The sequence below is a fragment of the Corvus hawaiiensis genome, chromosome 20 (assembly GCF_020740725.1).
Source record: "Corvus hawaiiensis isolate bCorHaw1 chromosome 20, bCorHaw1.pri.cur, whole genome shotgun sequence".
NCBI classification, from domain to species: Eukaryota; Metazoa; Chordata; class Aves; order Passeriformes; family Corvidae; genus Corvus; species Corvus hawaiiensis.
The window spans coordinates 6,806,415-6,829,996 of NC_063232.1; the positions used below are offsets into that span (position 1 = coordinate 6,806,415).

The 23,582-nt window shown below is 47.3% G+C and overlaps 2 protein-coding genes across 8 annotated transcripts in view; both read right to left on the minus strand.

The window, feature by feature from the left end:
• Positions 1-340: 340 nt before the first annotated feature.
• On the minus strand, positions 341-14,783 carry LOC125336462 (3 beta-hydroxysteroid dehydrogenase type 7-like). Its single transcript, XM_048324984.1, has 6 exons — positions 14,563-14,783; positions 10,666-10,821; positions 7,769-7,877; positions 3,703-3,802; positions 2,624-2,786; positions 341-1,713 (listed from the first exon to the last, which is right to left on the minus strand). Exons 1-6 carry the CDS (start codon positions 14,768-14,770, stop codon positions 1,274-1,276), a joined length of 1,176 nt encoding a protein of 391 aa, XP_048180941.1. The 5' UTR covers positions 14,771-14,783; the 3' UTR covers positions 341-1,273.
• Positions 14,784-17,676: 2,893 nt separating this feature from the next.
• Positions 17,677-23,582, minus strand: part of COL26A1 (collagen type XXVI alpha 1 chain) — a 167,180-nt gene continuing 161,274 nt past the window's right edge. For 5 of the 7 annotated variants that reach the window (XM_048324819.1, XM_048324814.1, XM_048324817.1 and 2 more), the window contains 2 exons: positions 22,181-22,349; positions 17,677-21,109 (listed from right to left, as the gene is read on the minus strand). In XM_048324819.1, coding sequence (XP_048180776.1) covers positions 21,085-21,109; positions 22,181-22,349 — 194 coding nt within the window. In that variant the 3' untranslated portion in view covers positions 17,677-21,084. Of the gene's footprint in view, positions 22,350-23,582 lie in introns of all 7 variants that reach the window. The other 2 variants (XM_048324816.1, XM_048324815.1) reach the window with 2 other exon arrangements.

Sequence of the window (23,582 nt, forward strand, 5' to 3'; positions counted from 1 at the left end):
GGCTGTGGATCAAAACTCGTTCACTGATTTTACCAAAAAGTTGTTTTCTGGGCACCATCTCCCATCTCTCACCTGAGCTTGTTCTCTCTTGTTCCCACAAGTCGTCCGAGCAGTGGTGGCACCATGGGAATGAGGGAGGCCAGCAAGCCCCGTGTGTGCGCAGGGAAGGTTTCAAATGCCCGTGGGACACAAAGTTGCTGAGATTTTGGCATGGCAAGGGTAGGACTTGCAGCCTGTGAGTTTTCCTCCTTCTCTGTTTCTGTACCAGGATTTCTGTGTTTGCAAAGCTCCTGCCAAAGATCTGTGCAGGTTGTTGTCAAGAATGAGACCACTCTTGATGTTAGTTGAAAATTAACATCTGTTTTATTACAAGAATAATTTTAAAAATTAATTAAAGTTAAAATAATCCAGTCCAGGAAAATCCACAAGTAAAAATCCTAAAACCCAGGTCTGCAGCGAGTAGAGATCTTTAACTGGCACAAGGCCCCAGTACAGGAAGCCTGCAACGCTGGGCTAACTTTGGCTAGTCCAAAGTTAGATAATTAAAAATGGTCTCTCTGGGAGATAGAGGCCTGAGTCACCAGCATCCAGCTTCCCCCATAGCTAACCCGAGGCAAAAGCGACTCCAGAGCTGTGCTCTGGGTTTTATAATGCCCATGCTCCGCCCAGGGCTGCCCACAATCCGGCCCCCACGGTCTGGTGCGGTTGGGGGAACCTCGAAGTGAAGCCATTGGATCCAGCCAATGGATAACTTCTTGTCCAGGGTGCTTGAAAGGCGGGAAAATGCCCTCATTGACTACACTACAAACACTTCAAGGAACTTTTAAAACAGAACAATCAACAGTCATTTTAAGGAACTTATAAAACTGAACCATAAACACCTTAAGAATCTTTTTAAAACATACTGATTAACTTGGATAACTTGGGTATGTGCAGGAAACAAGACATTTGGAAGTTTAAGGCTTAAGGAAGGGATTAAATTTGGGAATATTTTATCAACAGGGATTTTTAACTAGGAACTGTGTGATTAAATGGTTCTGAGAATTAACTTTATATCTTTAACTAGTTTGATGGGCATTTTAAGTATGTAAAGGCTAATTTGGCAATTGAAACACTTAATATGCAAAATACAAAACTAGGACGTTTAACATCTTACCATGCAAAATCAGGGCACTTAACATGCAAAGGCAAATTTGGTGGATTTCATACATAACGGTTGTGAAGCTCAGATGAGCTGGTGTGATAAGGAACCTCCTTCCCCCAAAAGTGCTCTTTAGTTCTTCTTTTCATGTATCTGTGGGGGTCCCAGGCTCCCTGCAGCTGCTTTCAGCCACTGTGCAGTCCTGAGCCTGCTCTCCGGCCACGTGAAGAGGGGTTTGTACCCGAAATGCCTGGAGGCCTTGTCTGTCTCATAGGAGAAGGTGGTGATTATGGTGTTCAGCGCAGGCAGGTCGAGGAAAGGCTGTGGCCTCCAGAAAGGGGACAGGATGACCCTGATGATCCTGTGCAGTTGTATCATCAACCACATCTTCCAGTAGGGGATGTGTGAGCCCAGTCTCACTGAGGGGTCTGCACTGGACAGCAGCTCGTGCCTGACCAGGAAAACCTTCCCGGCTGGAGTGTCGTCATAGGAATAATACACCTGTCCTGCCAGCAAGTCTGGCTTCAGCTGCAGGTTCCTTGCTGCAAGGACATGCATCCATGCCACATTACCTGGAGAAATAAGAGAGGGAGAGAAACAGGCGTTCAGGAGGAGCTCAATTTCCCTGTTTACTGTGGAATGAGTGCATTGGATCTGCCAGCTTCAGTGCTGGGAAGCAGGGAGGCACTCATCGTGTGCTCAGCTGTGCTGCAGAGAGACTGAGTAGTTAATCCAGGCCTCCAAGATCCTTTAAACCTTGGGTGTCCCCTTTGAGCTGGACAATTAATGTGCCTTGTGATCCTGGTTCATGCGAAGCAAAAGGGCAGTGTTTTGTAGTGAGAGCAGGATGAATGGGAGGCAGTGCTCCTGGGTTTTATCCCTGGCTCTGCTGTGAGCCTTTGAAGGAGTCACTTGATTTATCTAGGTCTGATTCTCCTTTAACAGCATTTTCAAAATACTGTTATCTGCACTTTTGGAAAAAGACATATAAGTGTGCTGCACAGAAATCACTGAGTGCCTGCATGATCTAATGGTGAATTACACCCCCTGAAAGGCACCAAAACAAACTCTTCCTAGAGGTTTTCTGAGTAATTTCTTGTGCTTGCTAAAACTGGTTATGTAGTACAGCCTTTTCTGTAAAGAATTTGACAAGAAGTAATAGTTTAACTTTTTCTAATGACAAAGTGTCTTTTCATAGCAAAAACATTTTAAAAACACAGCCTGAATTTCTCTCTGCCACCCATATATCCTTGAAACACTTCTCAAAGGGAAAAAAGAAAACCCTTCCCAGGAAAACAGTAGTAATAACAAACTGCTTTAAAAATTCTTTAGCTGGTCTAAGTTCTGTGGTTACAAACCCATTTGTGCTCATTCACCATACTCATCTCTCTGTCTGGGGAGATTAAGGCTAAGCTGATGTGTAAAATCCCCTGTGACTAAAGCTGGTAGCACCCCATGCAAAGGGCTCTGTGCTTCACTCACCCACGTAGGTGAGATTACGCTCCGTGTTTTCAGGCTCCAGGTAATTCATAACACTATTGCTGGCTTTGGCAAGCAAATACAGCTCCTGGAGGAACTCTGCCTTCTCCCCATAGACAGCATTGGGACGGATGATGCAGGTTCTGAGTTTACCACCATTGCTCAGCTGTAAAATCAGGGAGGGACATCAGTGAGGGATGGATCCAGAGATGGAATCTTCCACAGTGACACTGGGTTTCCCAGATAAACCTAAACCCTGGGAATACTGGCCTAGAGGAGTCAACACTTGCAGAGGTGCTCTGGATGCTTGGGGCCTGGTTTGAGTCCCTAAAACCACAAGGAGGTGCCCAGTTTGATTTTCTTTTTTTTCACAGCACACCTGCACCCACGTGGTGCTCCCTGAGAGGTGCTGGGTGGAGAGTGCTGGAGGCATGAACTCTTCTGCAATTGTGATGCATAAAAGAGGATTTGCAACAACCAAAACCAGGTACCAGAGGAAGCCAGCCAAACTGGATGGCCTCAAACTGGGACTGGGGGAGAGATGCTCCAGGCAGTGATTTAGAGCACAAGTCTCATTTTTACAATCTCCTTCATTGTCTAGAAAAACTCTTCTGGCTGCTGACTTCACTGCCAGTCTAAAACACTGACCTTGGGTTTAAAACAAACAAGGTAGCTTTAAACAGGTCTAAAACAAGCTGCCTTGGGCAGGGGGCTGGCTCTGGGTACACCAGTATTGTTAGTTCTTAAGTCACTCTGGAAAGCCTGGAAATTATGCTTTTATTGAGTATGAACGAGTTGAACCCGATTCCTTTGGCCCTGATTTAACACAGCCCTTTCCAAAGTCACACTCCTGCTGGAGCTGAAGCACAGGCTCAAAGGGAAGCACCCTTTGATCTTGGGACAGTGTGGCTGATGTGGGAATATCGGGCTTTGGGAGGCTTAGGACCATGTGGTTTATGCATCAAATGCAGGCAGAGGCTGGATGCACACTTAGACAGGAGCTGTGGGGTCTTTTCAACCATCTCCCTCCTTTCCCCCATCCTGTGCTGTAATTCCAGGGGTGCTACCACTGCATTTTGTACCTTTTTCCCGTTGGCTTCAAGCACAATTTTTTCAGCCATGGCTTTTGTCTTCCCATAGGGCAGCTCCACTTCCCCGCTGTACTCAGTGTCCTCATTTCCTCTGGAACAGATTGTGGGAGACAGAGAGTGACCGTGGAGCAGAGCACAGGGCTCGGGCACATCTGTCCCAGCCTGGTTTGCTCTGCATTCCCTGCTCCCCAGGGACTTCTGCTGGCTGGGAGCTATGGGAAGCTGAGATCCTCACTGCACTTTGGGAGGAATAAGGCCTCAAGGAATACCAGGTGGTGCAGGGTGTTCACAGGCAGGTTTGCATGAGGGCAATAGTTTCTCAGAACTGGATTTAGTTTTATCTAGTAGCATGATTGAAGTAACATTCCATCAGGCAAATTAGAAGGCAGCAGAGTTACATTTTTAAGCAACTTACAGAAGCTGAGTAAGGTAGAAAGAGCACAAGAAGATGGAGGGCAGGAAAATGAGAGCAATACTACTTCATTTTTACATTAGAGGCAGAGAGAAGCCTCTCATGAGCCATAAACTAAAAGGAGAAACTGCTACCTAATTTTCTCACGGAGTTGATTAAAGTTGGGAGGCATTTGCTAGGGATGTGGTGGAGGTGCTGGAGATCTCCTGAAGCCTTGCAATCAGCAGGGTTGTGCTGGGAGTGCTCCTTCATCTCCCCTCACAAATTACCCTTGAGGGGGAGGAGAAGCAGAGGGCCCATGGCCAAGGACAAGCAGGGGACACTGGGTTGTGGCTGTAGAAGACAACCTGCTCCTCAGGCTCCTACCTTACAGCTGCCAAGGGGAAAGCCTGTGGGATCTAACATGGGACTGGCCTCACAGGGCCTGGAATAATTCCAAGGAGAAAGCAGAAAGCAGCTCTATTCCCCACAGGGTGTCACAGTGGCTTTAGATCAGCCTGAGGCCATCATGGGATTTGATTCAGCATCTCCAGTGGGCTCTGGAGTGAAGAAACCTGGCTTGCAGCATTGGGAAGGAGCATTTACTTGCTCCCATGCTCCCCTGAGTAGCACAGACCGACTCTTTCTCCCTCCATGTGCTGCTGGAGACTTTCCTCCCATTTTTAAATTAACTTGCTTTATATTTTGCTGTTGGAGAGAAATCCACCCCAGCAAACCAGGATCTGCCAGGCATGGGGTACCCCACGCAGGGCAACAAGGAATCCTGACCCTGCTGTGGCAGATGGGCTTGGATACATCTCCTGAAAGGGTTCAGTGGTCTGTGAGGGATTCACACAGCAAATCTGCAGCAGAGATGTTTTTGTCAAATGCTGGGCCTTGGGAGAGCCAGCTCTGACTCAGGCTCCCTGTTTGACCTTGGGCAAGTTGCTTTCTCTTTTCTGTGCTCAGATCTCCCTGGTAAAATGTGGCTGATGCTGTTGCCTGGCTCTTGCCTGTTCAGCAGTCTGGCATGTTGTGTGTCAGATATCCCAGCTGAGATCAGGCTCTCCTTGTGCTACAGCAACAGAAATAAATTAGGAGCATCAGGAATACAGCCTCCTCACACACCCTGGGCTTCTCTCACAAAACCCTCCTCCCCTCCCCGTGTTTACGGGGGATGAACAACAGACAAACCAAAAAACAAGCAAGACAAAAGATTGATTGTGCAAGGTTTGTTGCAAGCCCAGGAGAGGCCCAAGACAATTAGAGGGAGGTTATCTAGAAGTTCTAGTTTTAATTGCTTTCTCTTTCTTTTTTTTAAATCTTTTTTTTTTTTTTTTCGCCCTGCAAAGCTTTTAAAAAGCAGCAGCTTCACAAAGGGACAAACCTGCCTGCTGTTCCTGGGCTCTGCTCTGTGTGCCTTCCCCCACCCCTCTGAAGCTTGGTAGTAACAAAGAGCTCAGCATAATGCTCTTGCTTTTCAAAACGATCCCAGATAAGTGAACACTAATCAGACTGGAGCAGCATTGTCAGAAGGTATCTCAGCAGTGCCTGTCTCCCAGGGATTGAGACTGACAGAGGCATTTTCTATTATTGTCGGATGCTGAGGTGTGAGCATTATCCCTGTGCCCATCACCCCGGCCAGAGACTCCTCCTGCTTTGTCTGTGCCAATTCCCGAGCACGTACAAGGGAGTTAAATAAATTCCACGAGGAATGATGGAGAAGGGGGACAGAGGAAAAGGAAAAGGCAGGATCATGGACTGTGAGGGAGAGGGTGGAACAGATCGGGTGGGGATGGGGATATGAGAAGAGGAGAAAGGGGAAAGGCATCACCTGTGCTTTCCGTCTGGAAAACAGAGCCGTGTTCTGCTACTCCCAGTCATCCCTGGGCTCTCTACTGAGACAGGTGGGGTAGGTTTTTATGGTGGGCTGATACTTCTCCCATTATCTAATTCCCTTAGTTTAAAATCAAAATAATTGGAGAATGAAGACCCCTCTCTAAGGCTTCCTCTCAGGAAAATGGGAGAATCTGAGTGTGTTCTGCAAAATGAGTGAAAGGCTCCAGGTGTGGTTTTATTTGCATTTTTGGTGGGGAAGGCTGTTCAAAGTTCCATGAGTGTCAGCTTGGGTGGGTTTTGCTTGCCCCTGTTGGTGCCACCATTACAAACCAAAGGGCTGTGATCAGGCAAGATCTGGGGCTGATTTTTTCTAGACATCTATTCACATCTGTCTCTTAAGTCACTAAAGACTAAAACACTGACAAGGATGTGCCTGCATCTACATGAATTTTTAGGAATTATTTGGATATGCTGGTGACCAAATTCCATAGCTTTGCAGGGACACAGTCTCTAGTGCTTGTGGTCCCAAGTGGATTGAGTGGCTCTCTGATTTTTTCATAAGCCAGACATGTATTCTAGATTCAAGTGCTTAGACACTTCTCAAAACAACTGGGTTATGCCTTGACTTACTTGTGAGTGTGAAATTTAGGCTTGCGGGTCATTTTAAGTTATGTCTTTTCTAGCTGGGCTGAAATTTCTAGAGCCAAGTGACTGAAGGCAGCTGTGTCCAGCCTGGCTGCCTCTGGAGACACCACTTGACCTGGAGTCAGCTCCCCTGGCACACAAATTTCCAGGGTCTGAGCAGTTTGTGTGGCTACAATCAGGCTTGAAATCAGCAAGGAGCCTTCCAATGGTACGTACCAGACTGCAGATATCTCTACCTGACCTCAAATTTAACCTAAAATTTCAGCCCCTGGTCTTCAGAAATATCAGCCCTGCTCTCAAGGTGCAGGTACTGTTGCCCCAGGAATACAAAAGGAATCCTGATGCTGAGCCCTGAGGCAGGAGTGTCAGCAGATTGTCAAAGTCACTTCTGGAGATCAAAGCAAAAAAACCCTCAAAGTTGTTACTTTGACCACTGTCTTTGTATTGATCCAAATCCCACCTTTGCCACAGAGGGTTTTCTAAAGCTCTGCTGCTGCTTCTGGGTCTGTGGGTCAATCTCATGGGAGCCACAAACAGGAGAAGGGTTGAACATATTTACAGGTCAGAAGCAGGTAACAGAAAGAGGTGACTACACCTGAATACTGCAGGGCAGGTTCACACCAGTGCATCTGTCCCCTAAGACATCGTGGCCAATTACTTTTTTCTGGGATAGTGCTACTTGAGATTTGCTCACATTTGATGACAGGAGCTGGGTGCAGGCTTGCCAGCAGTTCCCTGTGAAGCTGGGAGGAGGAGGGGCAGTGTGGTGCCAACAGGAGGGCACCACCTGCCCCTTGGGTTGGCTCACTGTGGGGGAGAGCAAAAACTCTGACCCAACAGCAGGATGTAGTTTGGCCATATCCCCAACTCTGAGCACCTGAAACCTTATCTGAGAATGATTTTAGGGCTCAGAGGAGCAGGGCTGTACATCCAGGGGCAGCCTGGAAGTGCAACTGGGCCCTGTAGCTCTCACCTTGGGGTATCACTGGCTGGGCTTAGGTTGGGAAGGGCCGTGGCTTCTCAACGGGAAGAGCAGCAAGGAACAGTTTTCAATAAAGAGAAGAGGAATAGACAGGGGGGGAAATACAAATCTTCTCCTTGGAAGCCACAGCTCAAACCTCCATCTGGCTGCAGTTCCACTGCTGTTTAACAGAGAGATGGAGAAGATTTGCTGAGCCTCACCTGAGCATGGGCTCACAGGCGGTGTTGGGTCCCACGGCAGCGATGGAGCTTGTGTAGAGCAGGTATGGGATGCTCAGGACACAGCAGGCCCTTAACACATTTTCAGTACCTGTGGGGCAGGATGGGAAGGACAAACATCGGCCACCTTGCCTTGATTCCTGTTGTGCAAACCAAAACAGATTCCCAGGCTTTTTCCTGCTTGGAACTAATCCATCTCTTTTTATGGCTGAAAATATGTAAAGCCCCAGGTCAGGGTTGCAGTTCTTCAGGAGGGGATGGTTTATAACATGAGTAGGAGTCACATCCACAGCTCTAATGTGGCTGAACCTCCATGGCCATTGGCAACTGACTTAGCTTGGACTTTAGAGCTGCTAACAAAGGAAAGCTGAGAGCTTGGCAGAGAAAAACTCCATCTTTTTCAGTTTGTGGGCAGATTGTTGGTGAGCTGCAGCCTTGTAGCAAAGGATCCATGTTTTAGTTGCATGTGTTGCTCTTCAGAAGTTCTACAGGGTGCTACAGGGTGAAATCATTCCATCAGACTCCTGATGGCTGCAGAACTTTAAATAAAACAATGAGGGCAGCTTACAAGCCCATATGAAATCCAGACAAATCCAAAACATGGTTTGCTTTAAGGAAGGTTGTTCTGGCTGAACTTGGTCAGTGTGTGTGGTTTAGTGTGGTTATTTCGGAGTATTTTGGTGGGTTCAAATGATTTATGATTCTTGCAGGGGTGGTTTTTGCATTCTTTGTGATTTTGATCCAAGCTGATCCTGTGAGAACCTCAGTGACAAGGACTGAGGGCCTTCAGATCTGATAAGGCAGATCTGAAAGGAAGCAGGTGGTAGGGTTGGTTTCCAGAAACCTCTACACTATTTGTACCTGGCTAAGCAGGCTCTGCCCTGAGCCTGTCTGCAGATCCTGTGTGGGAGGGCTTGTGATTTCTCTTCTCTTCGCTATTAAGGGCATAATCTCAAATTACCAAGGAAATCCTGAGTTTAGGATCATTTCAGAGCACATGAATCCATCGGAAATCCCGGTGGAAAAGAATCAATGTGCTTCTCCCTGAGCCTATCAAAATATGTAAAGTAAACTGAGAACCCCTGGTGAGAAACATCACTGGAAACAGCTGTGTTAAAATCCATTCATCTTAACAAAAAGCAGATTAAAAAGTCTGTAAGTGACTAGATGGAAAAAATAGTTCTTGTAGAAGAGAACTCTTCAATTTAGTCAACAAGACTATAACAGGATTCAGCAGCCAGTGGTTGAAGCAGAGGAGGGAATCAAAGCAGGAGATGTAAATTTTGGCCAGAAATGGTAATTAACCATAGCCACACTACCACTCCTCAGCATTGTCATGGCTTGCTGAAAGCCATGATAGATAGCCCATTAACAGGCACCCTTAATTCGAGGCAGCAAGTCTTTTGAAAAGGAATGGTCCAATTTAGCCCCAAATTGCTGGGCTTAGGGCAGTAATTGGATGAATTTCTGTGGCCTGAGTTGCACAGAGAGACAGCTAGAGGATTATATACTTGACCTCTCCTGACCCTACTTTTTTCCATAAAGTCTACAGCAGGTATCAAATACCATTTTTATTCTTTTATCTGCCATGATTTTAAGAGAGAACTTCAGACTAATCTCTCAGTTCAGGATTTTGAGGAGCCCCAGTGAAGGCAGCAGCCCCATTTTAGGGATGATCATGTGGAGCCATCCACGGGGAGGCAGAAATGCGGGACAGGCTCCTGTTAAGCCATCCCAGGCCGTGCTCCTCAAAGAGGCAGTCGGTCACACTGGAAAATGCTCACGTGTGTGGTTTTCTGGGAATGTCACCAACATCTGCAAGAGGTTTGGTTTGCTGAGGATGGGACTTGCTCAGTGTTCAGTGCTGCCTGTAAATCCTCTCTGTGCTGAAGCACAGAGCTCACGGCAACAGTGAAGGGGAAGAGCTCACAAAGCCACTAAAAGGCAGCAGGAACCCTCAGGCTCTGAATATTCTCAGTACACAGAGAGCACAATACAGGCTCTTAAAAGCATTGAGTTTTGAAAACAACTGCAGCGATGAAAAGAAGGCTGGAATTTAAATGTTACCCTTGAATGTATCAGCAAATAGTAGAAGCCCTAAGCGGTAATCGAGTTGGAAATATACGTATTAAAAAAAAAATAAAGTTCCTTCCTTTTGGTTAACGACTATTTTAGTAGCTAACAGCCTGAGGTGCCACTGGAATTGCTGCTGTAATAGGGATTTCATTATTTTTATAGCCTGTGCTTATTTCCTAGATTTATGAACAAATTTTCTCTAACAGATCTTGCTCTGAACATGAAATTGGCTCTTGGTGGTGGGAGGAAAGGGCTGTGGAGCTCTCAGTTACACGTGGCCTGTCGATACACGATACTGAGAACTCTGACTAATTAAACAGCATCACTCTGCTAATTAAAACAGCATCACTCCCTTCTAGTGGGTGCAGTTCAATGGGTACAGCCTTGTGCTGGTAGAGACAGGGTAAAATCCCTGGGAAAGCTGTGAGCTATCTAGAACAGGGGTTAATTTTAGTTGTTCTTGTCACACACAAAACCGTTTCTTACCACTGTAGGTGTGTCCTGAACCACCTCAGTGCCATCGGGGGAATTCTGCCCTCCACCAGAACAGCTGTGCCAAAACTGAGCCCAGATTTGATGAGCAGTGGAGAGGAGCAGCATGGCCAGCCCTGAGCAAGGACAGAGGGGCAAAGGGAGAAACTTCCCCACTGGAAAGGTCCCGAGCACCTTTCCCATCTCGGGGTGTGTGGGATTCAGGATGAGGGAGCACCAAACGCGGGTGGATGTGTCTGCTGTAGCCTCTTGTGTGGCTGCAAGGTGTGTGTGAGGGCAGGGCTGTGTTCAGCTCCCTGTTTCAGGCTCACCCCCGACGTTGACAGCTCTCATCTCCCGGAAGGGCACCGTGTTCCTGTAGTCCACCACAGCAGCTGTGTGAATGACCACATGCACGCCCTGCATGGCAGCGAGGAGCACGCTGGAGTCGCAGATGTCTCCTCTCATCACTGTCACACAAGTGGTAGCTGCAGAAAAATAATACAGCCAGAGATGCAGGGGGTGGGGGAAAGAGCACAAATCAGCATCCTTACCTTCCTGCAGAGCCAGGATCCGGCGTGGAATTTCCTCTCTGCAGGGCAAGGCAAAGCACTCTCTGACAGTGACTGTGCTGTTTGAATCCAGCACACCAGGGCAAAAGTCCTTTTTTTTTGAACTCCAAGAAGCCAGGTTTGCATCTGGTTTAATTCAACACAGTGCTCTGCATCAAATGTGGGGCAGAATTGCTGTGTCTGTCACTGCCAATCTCCAGCTCTCATCCAAGGGCAGCCCTGGGAGCAGGACACACTGGAGAGCTGCAGCTGCTCCAGCCCCTGTGGATCGGGGAAGCTGTGCCGGACACTTCCCTTCAGACAGAACATTTTAGGGCTTGCTGGGAATAACACCCGATAATTTCAAGAGACATTGCACAGAGCTTTGTTTAAATTGCAAATAAGGTAGATTAAGAAGGAAAATAATGTAACAGGTTTAGAAAGTTTCCTAGGAAATTCCTCCCTTTGAGTCACTCAGAAGGAATTTTTCCCCTATTCCCTTTTACCTTCTCCTTCTTCTTCCTCAGAGCAGCAGTTCCATACATGGCTACTCTTGGCTTCTACTATTCATTTTCTTGCTTTGAGACAGTGTTGTAACATTTAAGTAGGGTTTTTCCCTTTTTCCTTTCCCATAGCTGGGAAGAGGCCAGCAAGAAGCTGGGGTTAGGAGCCTGTACTCCTCAGGGATCTGCAATAAGCCAGTCACGGGGTTGCTTTGGGAAGGAGGTGTCTCCTCTGCCTCCTCTGGGCTGGCAGCTGCCCGGAGAGCCCCACACATCCTGGGATCAGGGTAGGAATTTGTGAAGGATCACAGAAATGAGTAGCTCAGGGAAGGGTCTGTGGCTCCAGCTGTGGGGGTGTTTTGACAGGGAAACCCTCAGGGAAGATCCAACAGGGCAAGGTGGGAAGGGGATTATTCCTCATGGTCCAGAAGGAGGGACAGAATCCAAGACAGCAGGTCAAGTGGCTGAGTGTTCTCTGAGCAGCCTGGGATGGAGGAGGAGGCAGAAATTTTACGAAAGGGTCAGGCTGCTTTCTTAATTAGCATAGCCAACAATCAGTGGGCCACTCTGAGGAGTTTTAATACTAAATTAATTTACATTGAGTATTAATAATAAATTAATTTAGTAGTAAAGCACAGAGTCGATTCAGGGAGAATAGAGGGTAAAAAGAAAGGAGTTGTCCATGTAGCAGAGGTAAAACCCTTGCCTGGAGGACCAGAGTGTAGAGCAGGGTGTCAGAAGACTCTTGGGGGGAATTTTTCTCCTACTCTGTGGTTTAGGAAAGCCTGGAACTCATCAGGCTGAAGTGCTAAATAGTCTTTTTCACACCACCTGTCTTAAGGCAGCTGCTGTAAGGCATCCATGAGGAATTTTCAAATTGACAAGGCCTGATGAGCTCTACCCAGGGCTCCTAAAGAGGTGAGGGGTGTAACTGCAGCTTTAGTGCCTTATCAGCCACTTTGGAGAACTTCTGAAGGCACTGGAAGAGCTCAGCAGAGCAAATGGAACACTTGTGCTGAGAGAGGAGGTAAAGAAGAGGCAGGAAATTACAGAACATTTTGGTTGCAACCCCAGGAAGTTCAGGAGCACACACTCAAACCACGTGTGTGTGTGAGCACCTGCGGGATAATGGGGAGAATGGAAGCAGCTGACATGGATTTGTCAAGAACAAAGCAAGCCAGATAAACCTCCTTTGTTCTCATGACAAGGTAACAGGCTGTAGGGATATTGTGGAACAAGTTGATGTCATCTATCTTGATTTTCGAAGGGCTTCGGAAACTCAGCGTCACTCTCACAAGGAGTCAGTAAAACATGGGCTAAATAAGCCCCATTAAGGAGAGCACAAAGCTGGTGGAATTACAGTTCCCAGGGAATTGCCAGCTGTGGTAGATGGCTGCCCTGGGGCTCTCCAGGGCTTATTGCTGTATTTGAGTATTTTTTATTGTTTTCATCAAGAATCTGGCAGATTTGTTCATTAAATCAGCAGATAACATCGGACTGGGAGGGACCACGCTGGAGGATTTGAGAATGAGCAGAGTGTAACTAAAAGAGTATGGAGGAGAGGAAAAAAAAAGAAAGGTGAAATTTGATAGGAACAAAGAGAACTTGTTGGGTTTAGCAGGGAAGAGGCAGCTGATCTTCATGAAGCAATTAAATTGGGCCAGGGCAGCTCAGGAGCTGTTGCTTGTTGTCGACTGAAAAAGGCACAGTTGCAGAGACAGGTAAAGCAGGAGGATAAATTGCAGGATGGAGGAGACACATCCATCAGCTTTTTGCAGCAGTGGGAAGGCCACAGCCCAAAACTCAATGCCCCCCTTCCAGATGGGAACAATGCCAGTGCCCTGCAGTGCTGGATGGAGCAGAGGAGGAAGAAGGAGTGTGTGAGAGCTGCTTTAGCCTAAAGCAGAAACCAGTATGGAGTGGAAGGATGTGGTTTTCAGATCGTGAAGATTGTTGTTAAAAAAAAATTACAATAATGCTGTAATACCTCTTGTACCTGTAAGTTTAGGTAAGAAATCAAGGACCCAGACTGTGCCCACTGCCTGGTGGGGCAGAAATAAATGGGCTGCCCGGGGTGGCCTGGGAACAGAACAAACATCTGTGGGGAAGGCTGTGGTGGAGCTGACTCTGCCTTGGGGCAGAGGGATGGGGTTGGGATGGCCCCTCAGGCTGCTTCTGCCTCGTTCTCTGTGGTTTGCTGGGGTGTCAGGCCACAGACCTCTCCTGCAGCATGGATTTTGGCACCTCCCTAAGGTTTAAACAGCTTTTTCTTCAATTATGGGTGCTTTTAAGGTAATTGGCTCCCTGAAACCTGGGGAAACCAGTCTGCTGAGTTCATGTGCCAGGGAGGGTTTCTGATAGTGATATTTCCCTGGGAGCCTTGACTTGCTGTAGGTGCATCTCCTTTCTGTCCATATCTCCCAACAGGATCTCCCTCAGCATTTTTTGCCTCTCTCAAAGCAGGCTGAAGGTTTGGGCAGTCAGAGACAGGGGACCCAGCCCAGCATTAGCTGAGCAGGGCACCCTGAGCTGCGTTGGCTTGTTTTGCATGGGTATTCCTGAATCCAGTAAAACGGGTTGTTTTTCCCCAACATATCTCACTGTACTCAACCCTGCATGAAGGCAGGTCTCAGAATATGATCAAATGGATTAATTCAGTATCTCTGAGTGTTTTCTGAGACTCACCTCTTCCTATTTTAGGGTGCTATATGTTTCTCTCAATTATTTCCATAATTTATTTCACAAGGCTTGCAGTAGGTTCTGAGTTTGATTCTGTTGCTGTCAGGATTTTCAGTTCTTTTCCTCAGAACCCGTGGAGCAGCTCTGGAGGATGTTGTTTTAGCCCCTTTGTGTCAGATTAGTTGAGCAAAGCCGCTGGGCAGCCAAGTTCCCATGTCACGTACTCCGTGTGTACGTGGCTCCTCACAACTGATCCCTGCCTGGGGACTTAGAGCCTCACTGGGCAACATCTCTTGGGTGATCCATCCCTAGGGATCGTTTTTCTTTGATTTAGTCCTGTGCTGTAAAAATTCTGAGCTGGAAACTGTTCCTCACCCTGTCTGTTTAATCCAGGTTCCTGCCCCACGCCTGTAACTGCAGCATCTCCAGCGTTACCCCAGCTGCCATGAGAGGGAGAATTATGGCCACTAAACAGATGCTGATGCCATTTTCTTACCTGTGCTGAGTTTTTCTACTTCTTCTCTTGCTACTGAATCAAAAACTCTGACTTCTTTGATGTAGTCTTGTTGAGACAGGAGCTCTACGATCCTCTCGCCCACAAACCCACATCCTCCTGTCACCAGGTAGACCCAGGCTCCATCCATTTCTGAAGATGTTTTTGTGGTTGAGGAGCAGAGAGAAGGTGGCTGCCAGGGTCTTATCATGCACTCAGCCAGAGTTTTCTGAGCTACGTCTAAAGTCTAACTGTCACAGAACGCTCCTGGGTGAACATTAACTCCAGCCAGTTAAACATAAATCAGGTTTCCCTTGGCACAGTCCCACAGTGCTGCCACAGGACCATTTTGGGCTCTCTGACTCAGCCTTTCCCTTCTCCCATGGTAGCCCGTGGTGATTGGGGCACCTCTGGCTTGCCTTGATGTGTGTCCAGCCTCAGGCCAAAATTTGGCTGCCAGAAGTTTTCCACCCTGGTTAGCCCCTTCCCACAGGCTGGTTTATCAGGTGTTGGAGCTCTGGGGGCTGCAGTGTGTCCTGGAGATGCTCAGGGTAGCTGCTGACAGCGGGATGCTGCAAGGACCTTGTTCCCATGCCCTGGTGATTTGTAGAGAGGCTTTATGGCAGCAAATCCTCCCATTGCTGAGCTGGGTCAGGAATGGGCATCTGGGGCTTTGTGGTCACCAATTCTACCAGTCTGAGCACCTGGTGTGGCTCTCCTGGATGGATGTGCCTTGAGCTGAATACATCACACACCCCTCTCTCTCATCCACCCATCTATCTATCTATATCTATCTATCTGTTTAGGAGGAGAAAGTCCTCTCATAATTTGAAAACAGTCTTGGAGTGCAAACTCTACCACATCCTTCAGCAAAGTGTTCCAACAGTTAATTCTTATCACTGGTACAAGTTTTATCTGCCAGCCCATGGCTAAGTCACCTTTCCCTGCTGTGCTACAGAGAGCAGGTGCTGTTTAGTTTGCCACTGGAGTCAAAAAAGGGGACCAGCTTTGCCCAAGAGTGCTTGATCCTGTCCTAAAAGTGGGATGTGGCAGGGGGAAGACGTGTCCTGTTTCTCTCTGCCTCTCCCATGAAGGCTCAGAGGTAACTAAGTCAGGCCTGATCAACTCCCAGGCTATCCTTGATGCCAAGCAAACAACATCCTTTGGTCTGGAATAGTTGCATTTTTTGCCCTCTCTCTTTGAACCAGCTTGTCACTGGTTTTGGTGAACTGTTCCTAGAGGGTGAGTAAGGTAATATAATCTCCCTGCTCACTCTTCCTTTATACAGTGTAGTAGTTGTTTTTCTCCAGTATTGCTTGGGAAGCTTAGGGAGAGTTTGTTCCTGTTTCAGGTTCACTGCTTTCCCCATGCCCAGGCTGCAATGTGGAGAGAATTCCAACTACGCTCACGGCCAGAGCCATTCTTAGCACAGTGCCAGTGCCTGCCTGGATAAAGAGCCACTTGCTGCTGAGCATATGGCTAATGAAGAGTTAAAGCAGTGAACTCCAAGGGTAGCCGCGTTTTGTTTGTGAATAAATAGTTTTCTTTTAATCAGCTCCTGCTACAAGTTCAGTGTGTTCTTCTCTGCCATTGATTTTCCTGGGCTGTGTTAAGCTCAGGAGAAGTCAGTTCCCCTCGCTGTGATTACAATCAGTGGCCATAATGGCCCAGAGACCAACATGGGCCTGATGCTAATTTGGTGCCTGGCAGACCAGCACAGCCACAAATGTCCCAAGAAATTAATTTAGCCTTTTATCCAGCAACTCCCAATCTGTACAGTGGTGATTAACACAACTGCCTTCCCTCAGAGGACTTTTTGCAAGGATAAATATATCGAAGTTGGAGGTGTTAGGACTCAAAAACCAAGATAAATACACCCTGAGAGACCCAGAGAAGTGCTGCATGGGAATGTCTGGCATGAAGTAACCTTGAGCATGTCCTCATCAGTGATGCAAAACTCCATGTGAAGCAGAGGCCTCGACTCTGTGGGCATTTCTGAGTGTTTGCAAGGCTCAGCCTTTGCTGCACTATTGGTATCTGCATCTCTGCAGTGTAAAAAACTGGCTGGGATTTACATGTCTCTCGTTTTCACTGAGATGTGAAAAACAAGTTCAGAGCCCAGAACTGTGACATCTGTGGCAGAAACAGCTCAGGTCCTCCCCTGCAGCCTCCCTTTGCTAACACAGAGGTGTTGCATCCAGAGGGGCAGTCGTTCCCAGAGCAGGGAGGTTAAAAGAAGGTCTTTACCCACATCCTCTTCTGGCAGTTTGAATTGTCACAAGAGATGACGACTCTGGGGGTCTCTCTAAGCCCAGAGGCACACTCAGAGAGCACCCAAAGGCTGCTGGAGGAGGCAGATGCCCAGGAAGTACCGGGGGATGCCAGGGAGGAGGTCTGGGCAGCCCTTGCTGTCTTAGCTGAGCCAGCTCAACTTCCTTGTACTGTGAGGAAACTTTTGGGGAAGTGAGGAATGCTGCAAATATCAGCAGATTTTAATTTACACTGTTGGGCAGAGCACAATTCTCTGTCTGGCTTGTTTCCCCCTCACAATCTGCTGCAGCCACCTGTCTTCCAAGTGCCCTCGCTGAGCCCAGGCAGAGCTGTGATCCCTGGATCTGCACTGACACACAACTCCTGCAGGAACTGGAGGGCTGCTCTGCAGGAGGAATCTGCCAGGTCTGGGGAGAGCCTCGCTCTGCAATGCACAGCAAGATGCTCAAAGGTTACCTGAGAGGCTGCCTGAGGAGCTAAAACACCTCCCCAAGAGGGCAGGATGTGCCCCCGTGCTTGGGTCCTGCGCTGGGAATGCAGAGAGGTGACTCAGGGTGACCTGGAGACAGATCTCTCTATCCAACACCTGCAGAGGAGTCAGTCCCACTGAGGGCAGGGAAACTCAGCTCTGGTTTTAGGCAAGAAAGGCCCTTTTTGCCCCTCCAGCCCACAGCAGGTGCTCAGAAGCAGGGCCTTCATGCACATCTTGGTTTTAAGAGCCCTGCAAAGGGGCTTCCCAAAGAGAAGGTTGAGATGTCACGGAGGAAAAGCAGCTGCCCTGATTTCAGGCTGCAGTTTGCTTGAACTTGCTCTGAACTTTGTAAATAGAGGACACCTGACACGATAGTCATTTACAGTAAGTTTATTTCTCAGTGCATTACATGAAAGGTCTTTGGTATTTGTGGGTCCTTGAATACTGTTCCCACTCTGCTCCGTAAGAAAATGCTGAATACAAAACATTCAATATACAGTAACAAACCCCATAGCAAATAAAGAGAATTAGATATTTGGAACAATAACATAGCAATATGAAAACAGATAAGTAACCATGCAAGAGGTGGAACAAACAGGTTGTGTTTACAACAAACATTAAAGCCTGCCATAAATGAGTTCATCCTGTCAGATGAGATTTATTCTTGCTCCTAAGTTAAGAAATTACACGATTGCAAGATACTGCCTATGGCTGCCCTATAAAAGACCAAATGGTTGTAAAGCTGATCCCCAGGAGAGAAGCCAGGACCATTGGCACACATATGAAACACACTGATATAAATAAAAAAGGTACTGTGAAAATAACTAGTGAAGAAGTTACCATTTCCTTCCGTGGGTGGGAATGTGCCTTGTGAAAAATTATAGCACCTTTGAATCCCTTGGTTTCACAGGAAACCAAGAAATCACAGAGACTCTGAGTAGTTTAACCCCTACACCCCCAATGGAATGTTTCTTGAGTCAGACAAAGGCTGTAAGCGTGGAGGAGGATGGGTTTCCAATCATCGTATCAGGAAGGAATTCCAGAAGCTGATTGTCCTTAGAAGCCTTTGTCACAGTGCTCAGGGTCCCACATGACAGCAGCTCATGGCAGACACTGGAGCAGAGCCCACACAGCACCAGCATGTGCTGCTCCAGGGCTGAATCTGATTTTTAAGGCCTGTTCCTTTCAAAGTTGATGGCAAAATGACCGTGGAGTTTGGTGGGAGCAGGTGAGGGCTCTTCTCTCTGTTTTATTTCTATTTCCCTGGGTTGCTATCAATTCCTTACAGTAAGTGCAAATTAGACCCTCTGGAGAGGAGCATTCCCTGCCTCCTAGGAGTTCCAGATTGCTGGTGAACGTGAGGGTGCACGACTTGCAAAGGGTTTTGGTTGTGCAATGTGCTGCTTCTGGTTAGCTCAGGGCAAGGAAAACACTACTACTACCAGAGCTTATCCAAGTCAAAAACACACTGGAGCTCAAACAAACATCAAGAATTTCAAAAAAGTCTTAGGGAAAAAAAAAAAGGAAAAGAACACACTATGATATTGCACAGTATGTATGTAAGATAAAGCACTAAACATTTCAATTAAAATATATTTCTAAATGAGCACGCATTCCAAATAAATCCCCTAAGTTACATAGACATGGCAATAAGCATTATATGCCCTGGCTGAAATGAACCTCAGGATCCTGCCTATGATGGAGAATGTGGTTGGAGTGGTTTGCTTGGTCATCAATATCATTAATGTCAGTGTGTGAGGCTGTGCTCACTTTAAATGTAATTAAACTGGGGCGGCACAACAGTGTGGTCCAACCCTGGTGTGAGTGGAGAGGAATGAAACCCCAGCAGAGAGAGAAAGTCCATCTGGTATAATCCTACTGTCCTCCAGTTAAAGATACAGTACCTCATCAGAGAGATGGAGCTAAACAAAGCAAGGAGGGTGGGGAGAAAAAATTACATAGCTCGTACAGAAACCTGGAAACATCAATAATTAAAGTGGTCTCAAACCTAAACAGCCTTTTGACAATTGACTTGGCAGGATTAATTACAAACAGCTTCCATTAAGTTTTCCTTTCATCTTGTCAGTCATTTGTTTTAAATAATATAAAATTCCAAATCCTTGTCAGTATGAATGCCTCAGCAATGCGAGTGACTAACGCATTAGCACTCATCAAGCTCATGCAATAGCTTTGAATTCATAAGACAAACTTGGAGGAAGAAAGATTTCTCTTTCAGTTCAGTGTGAAGCCTCTGAAACGTCAGGGAAGTGAAAATGGCCTCATTGTATTCCCTCTTCCCCAAATTCAACCCTGTAGCTGCAGGAACAGTGAAACTGAATTTCCCCACTTCTCTTTTGAAAGATTGCTTTGGTTGGGTTTGGTCCCTGAAGCTGCCATGAGGACACATTGTTCCTGTGGCACCAGCCTGCCCAGTGCATGAGTTTAGACTGAACTGAGATTTCTCCTCAGTCTTCAGGCCTGATTTTCCAACACCAACTGGTTGGCACAAGGATTTATCTCCTGGAAGCAACCAGTGAGGTCTTGGAGTGTCCATGTGATCCAGAGCAAGACAGTCCCAGTTCAAGCACTTCTCAATTCCTGCACAGGAATCCCCTGTAAATGGGGAAACATCCTTTTTTTTGGCACATTTTCTTCTTAGATGGAAAGATTATTCCAAGAATGTTCCCATGGCTGCTCCATGCTTGGCTGCCCACAAACAGAGCTATTGCCCTGCCAGGAGTGGAAGGAGGGATATGGGCTCTTACAGCACTACAGACATCCTCAGAGTTAGTGCTGGGTTTGAAACTAAGATGCATTCAGAGAGGCTTTATTTCCTTCTCTCAAAGGTCAGCAACGTGCTGGACTTGAGTTTTACTAATTTTCTTGTCTCTCTACACCACGCTCCAGCTGTTACTCAGAGTGCAGCCAGGCAACTCCCCAAACTCATGCAAAGATTTGGGCTTGTTTCTTGGAAATGTCCCATGGAAAACTCAATCATTTGGAAGCACAACCTGAACCAGGTGGGCTGGTGCTGAACGAGCCCCACCTCTGGCACTGGCCAAGCAGAGTGAGGATGCAAAGGCAGGGCAGGGAGTTGCATCCCTGCTGCCTCCACCACAGCTGGTTGTTACTCATCTGCACAGCAGTAAAAGCAAAGTTCCAGTGCTTGCTCAGCATCAGCTTATGCCATTTCACCTGGTTGGACTCCTAAAGAGGAGGGCCAAGTGAAGGCATGGTGAATTCAGCCATGCTGAAGTAGCCTGTGATCTGCTCATTTGTGAAAATGCCAGGTCCCTCAGTGAAACTGGATGTCTCTGTAGCACCACCATGTTCACAGTGTGTATGGACAGTCAATTTAATGTGTGGCTAATGCTGGGCTGGCAGAGCTCCTCCATTTTTAGCCTCCTTTCCAGTGGGCTTTGCCTTGGGAAGATCACTTGGGGTGCTGAACACAGGGACTGCAGAGTGTTTCTTTGCAAAGCTTCTGACAGAAACACTGCAGCAGTGCAGCCCAGCTTGCTCACACAGCTGTGTCCTGCACAGGAACCGGGGACAGCGGGGCCAATAACACAAACTCAATTTGCTCTCTTTTGTCCTGGGCTGAATTTGAAAACTGTCAGAACATGGGAATTAAAGAGTAAAAAATAGTACAGTCAGGTCTGCTGATTAATTTCCCCCTTCTAACAAAAATCACTGTCTACATGAATGACATCAGCTTGTCTGACCTCGTTAGCACAGCAGGTGGAGTGATTCATTTGTCACTGAAGGGCAGGTTCAACTTCTTAAACCTGGAAGCTGGTACTTCCCCTAAAATAACAAGTTATTGCAAAAGTAAAATGACTCTGTATTTAACTCTCAGTGCAAGATAAGCTCTTGACAAGACTAATTCCTTAGCCTGTGGTTTGCTACTACACTGTCTCCAGATTCAAATGGCGAGGATTTACTCACAAGATTAAAACAAAACACTGTGAAAACATTTTTCCAGATTGCTGTAGGATTAGGAAACTATTGCAAAATATCCCTTTCTGTGAATAGTTACTGCCACCACTTAAATTAATTATCTCTGGATGTATGCACAAGCTGAACACAGTATGGGAAAATTCTTGCACAATTCCATCATATCTCATGCAAACTGCTCCATATTTTCACAGAAACAGTCTAAACCCTCTGAAGATAGACAGAAAGCCAATGTTGTCATGAACATTTGCATCAAAAGTCCTTGCTTAGCCAACCACAAATAGAAACAATGCCACTCACACGCAATTAGCAACATGAAAAGCCAAGATTTTGATGCAGAAGTCCAGAGAGCCGCCTGAATTTTCAGCGTAATATTTTTAAATGTACTTTGTATTTTCTAATTTGTTCTTTGCTTAAAAGAAATCCTTGCAGGTCATGCTTTCATGGCCTGTGGAAGCAGCATCTGGAAGTTAGTGTGACACCAACACATGAAATAAAAGCAGATGCCTCCAACTACGGCAAAGGACAAGGCTGAGGCTTGGCTTTGGGACTGGGGGCATGGATGGGCTTGCCCAGTTAAGCAGAGCTTTACTGAGTGACTGTCAAGGGCAGTGAGGAACAAGGGGAGGGTTAAACTCTCAAGGCACAGCCAGGAGGTGTCACTCCTGTAGGCAGCTTCTGAGATACCTGACAACTGCTATTTCAAAGGCAAACCAACAAAATCAAGGAAAACATTCTGAAAACCCTCTCTGAGCTATGGATAAGTCATTCCCTGCAATCAGGGCTCAGTATTGGCCACGGAAGGAAACCCAGCCACCAACACTGCAGCCTCCCACCCACTTCATCTGCAGTGTGCAGTTAAGCACTGGGTACTGTATCTTTAACTGGGGAACAGGCAGGAGGACACGGAGATGCTCCTACTTCATCCGGTTGCTTCTCCTTCTAGCTTCACCGTCATCCAGCAGTGAAGAGAGGATCTGGTGGGCCTGGGGCTGCCGGGGTCCTCCTCGCTTGATCTTGATGCTGCTTCTCAGGGGGGAGCCCGGGATCACATCCTGTCCAGAGCCTGGCTCAATGGAAGACAAAGAGTCTGTAAGGAGAGAAAGTCACGGGAGAGCACTATTTAAAAGGAGAGGCTGAGGAAGACACTCGTGGGTGCTTCCGAGTGGTTCCTCTTCTGGGAGCAGTGTGGTCCCTCCTGGCTGCTTTCCATGCAGGAAGCAGCTTTGGAGCTCCAGGTTTGCTGCCATCACACTACTCCTGCATTAGATGTTTCCCCTCTGCTCTGCCTGAACTCCCTGGGGTAAGTGCTCCTACTGCAGGGCCTGTTCTCATCTGTAGTTTCATTTCTAAAGTGCTGTTCTTTTATTACCTATAAATTTACTTGGGCTGTAGCAACTACTCAGCACTGCCCAGACTCCTGGTGTTGGAGGATGAGCTGGGTGGTCACTGGGCCCTGATGCTCCTGGGGGTTTAGGTACCATTTCACTCCTGGCAAAGGACATTTGGAGGCACTGAAAGGATTGAATGGAAGGATTGACCCACCCTGGGCTGCAGCCAGATCAGCAGTAACTCTGGGAATGGCTGGTAGCTGCCATACTCCTGCTCCCAGAGTGCCTCCAGGTAACACCCTCCTGCTCTCCCCTCAGCTGAACAAATTAAATATACACTGGTCTGGGCCACTCCTCAGCAACAGATGCTGGTGGCTTGGTCTGCCTCATCATTTCCAGTGCCCCAATTTCTTCTTCTTTTTGCCTCCAGAGCTTGATGTTTGTGTTTCCCTGCCAGGAGCCCAACGTGCCAGCCTTGGTTTGCTCCCACGAGGCAGCATTTCTTTTCCAAGTGAGCTTTTGGCTGCCAGGGGATTCGGGCTCTGTCTGCTGGCACCGAACCCTGCCAAACAATTTGGGCTTTGCTGTGTCCTGCTGGGCTGCTCTCTGCAGCTTCCAGGCCAGGTCAGCTCCAGCTGCCCTTCCACTGCAGAGGAGAGGTTTGTTTGCTGGGATGTTTTGCCTTGTTGCTTGGGTGGCTGTGGTTTTGGAAGCTCAGTGGGAAGTTTCTTGGGAAAATGAGAACATGGGATTGGCATTTCTGAGTGGGGTTTTCACGCTGGGCTACCCCAGGACCTGTGGTTAAATCCTTAACACCTACACTGGGAACATGACCAGACAGTTGGTGCTGGGTGATTTAAAACCTCTGTGGTGCCTTTCAGTCCAGGGAGGTCTGTGCTCAAGGAAAATATTTTTTGTTATTTAATGTCTTTTTCTCTTTGTTTGTTGGGGCTTTTTTAACCATATACACAAAGATGAACATAATTGCACAA

What these genes read in the sequence shown, in the direction of transcription:
- LOC125336462 (XM_048324984.1), bottom strand. Translation starts at nt 14,770, where the DNA reads ATGATAAGACCCTGGCAGCCACCTTCTCTCTGCTCCTCAACCACAAAA. An exon ending in GAGAGCTGTCAACGTCGGGG is followed by an intron (nt 7,878 to 10,665) that starts GTGAGCCTGAAA and finishes CCTGCCCCACAG; the next exon opens with GTACTGAAAATGTGTTAAGG. An exon ending in GCCTGTGAGCCCATGCTCAG is followed by an intron (nt 3,803 to 7,768) that starts GTGAGGCTCAGC and finishes AATCTGTTCCAG; the next exon opens with AGGAAATGAGGACACTGAGT.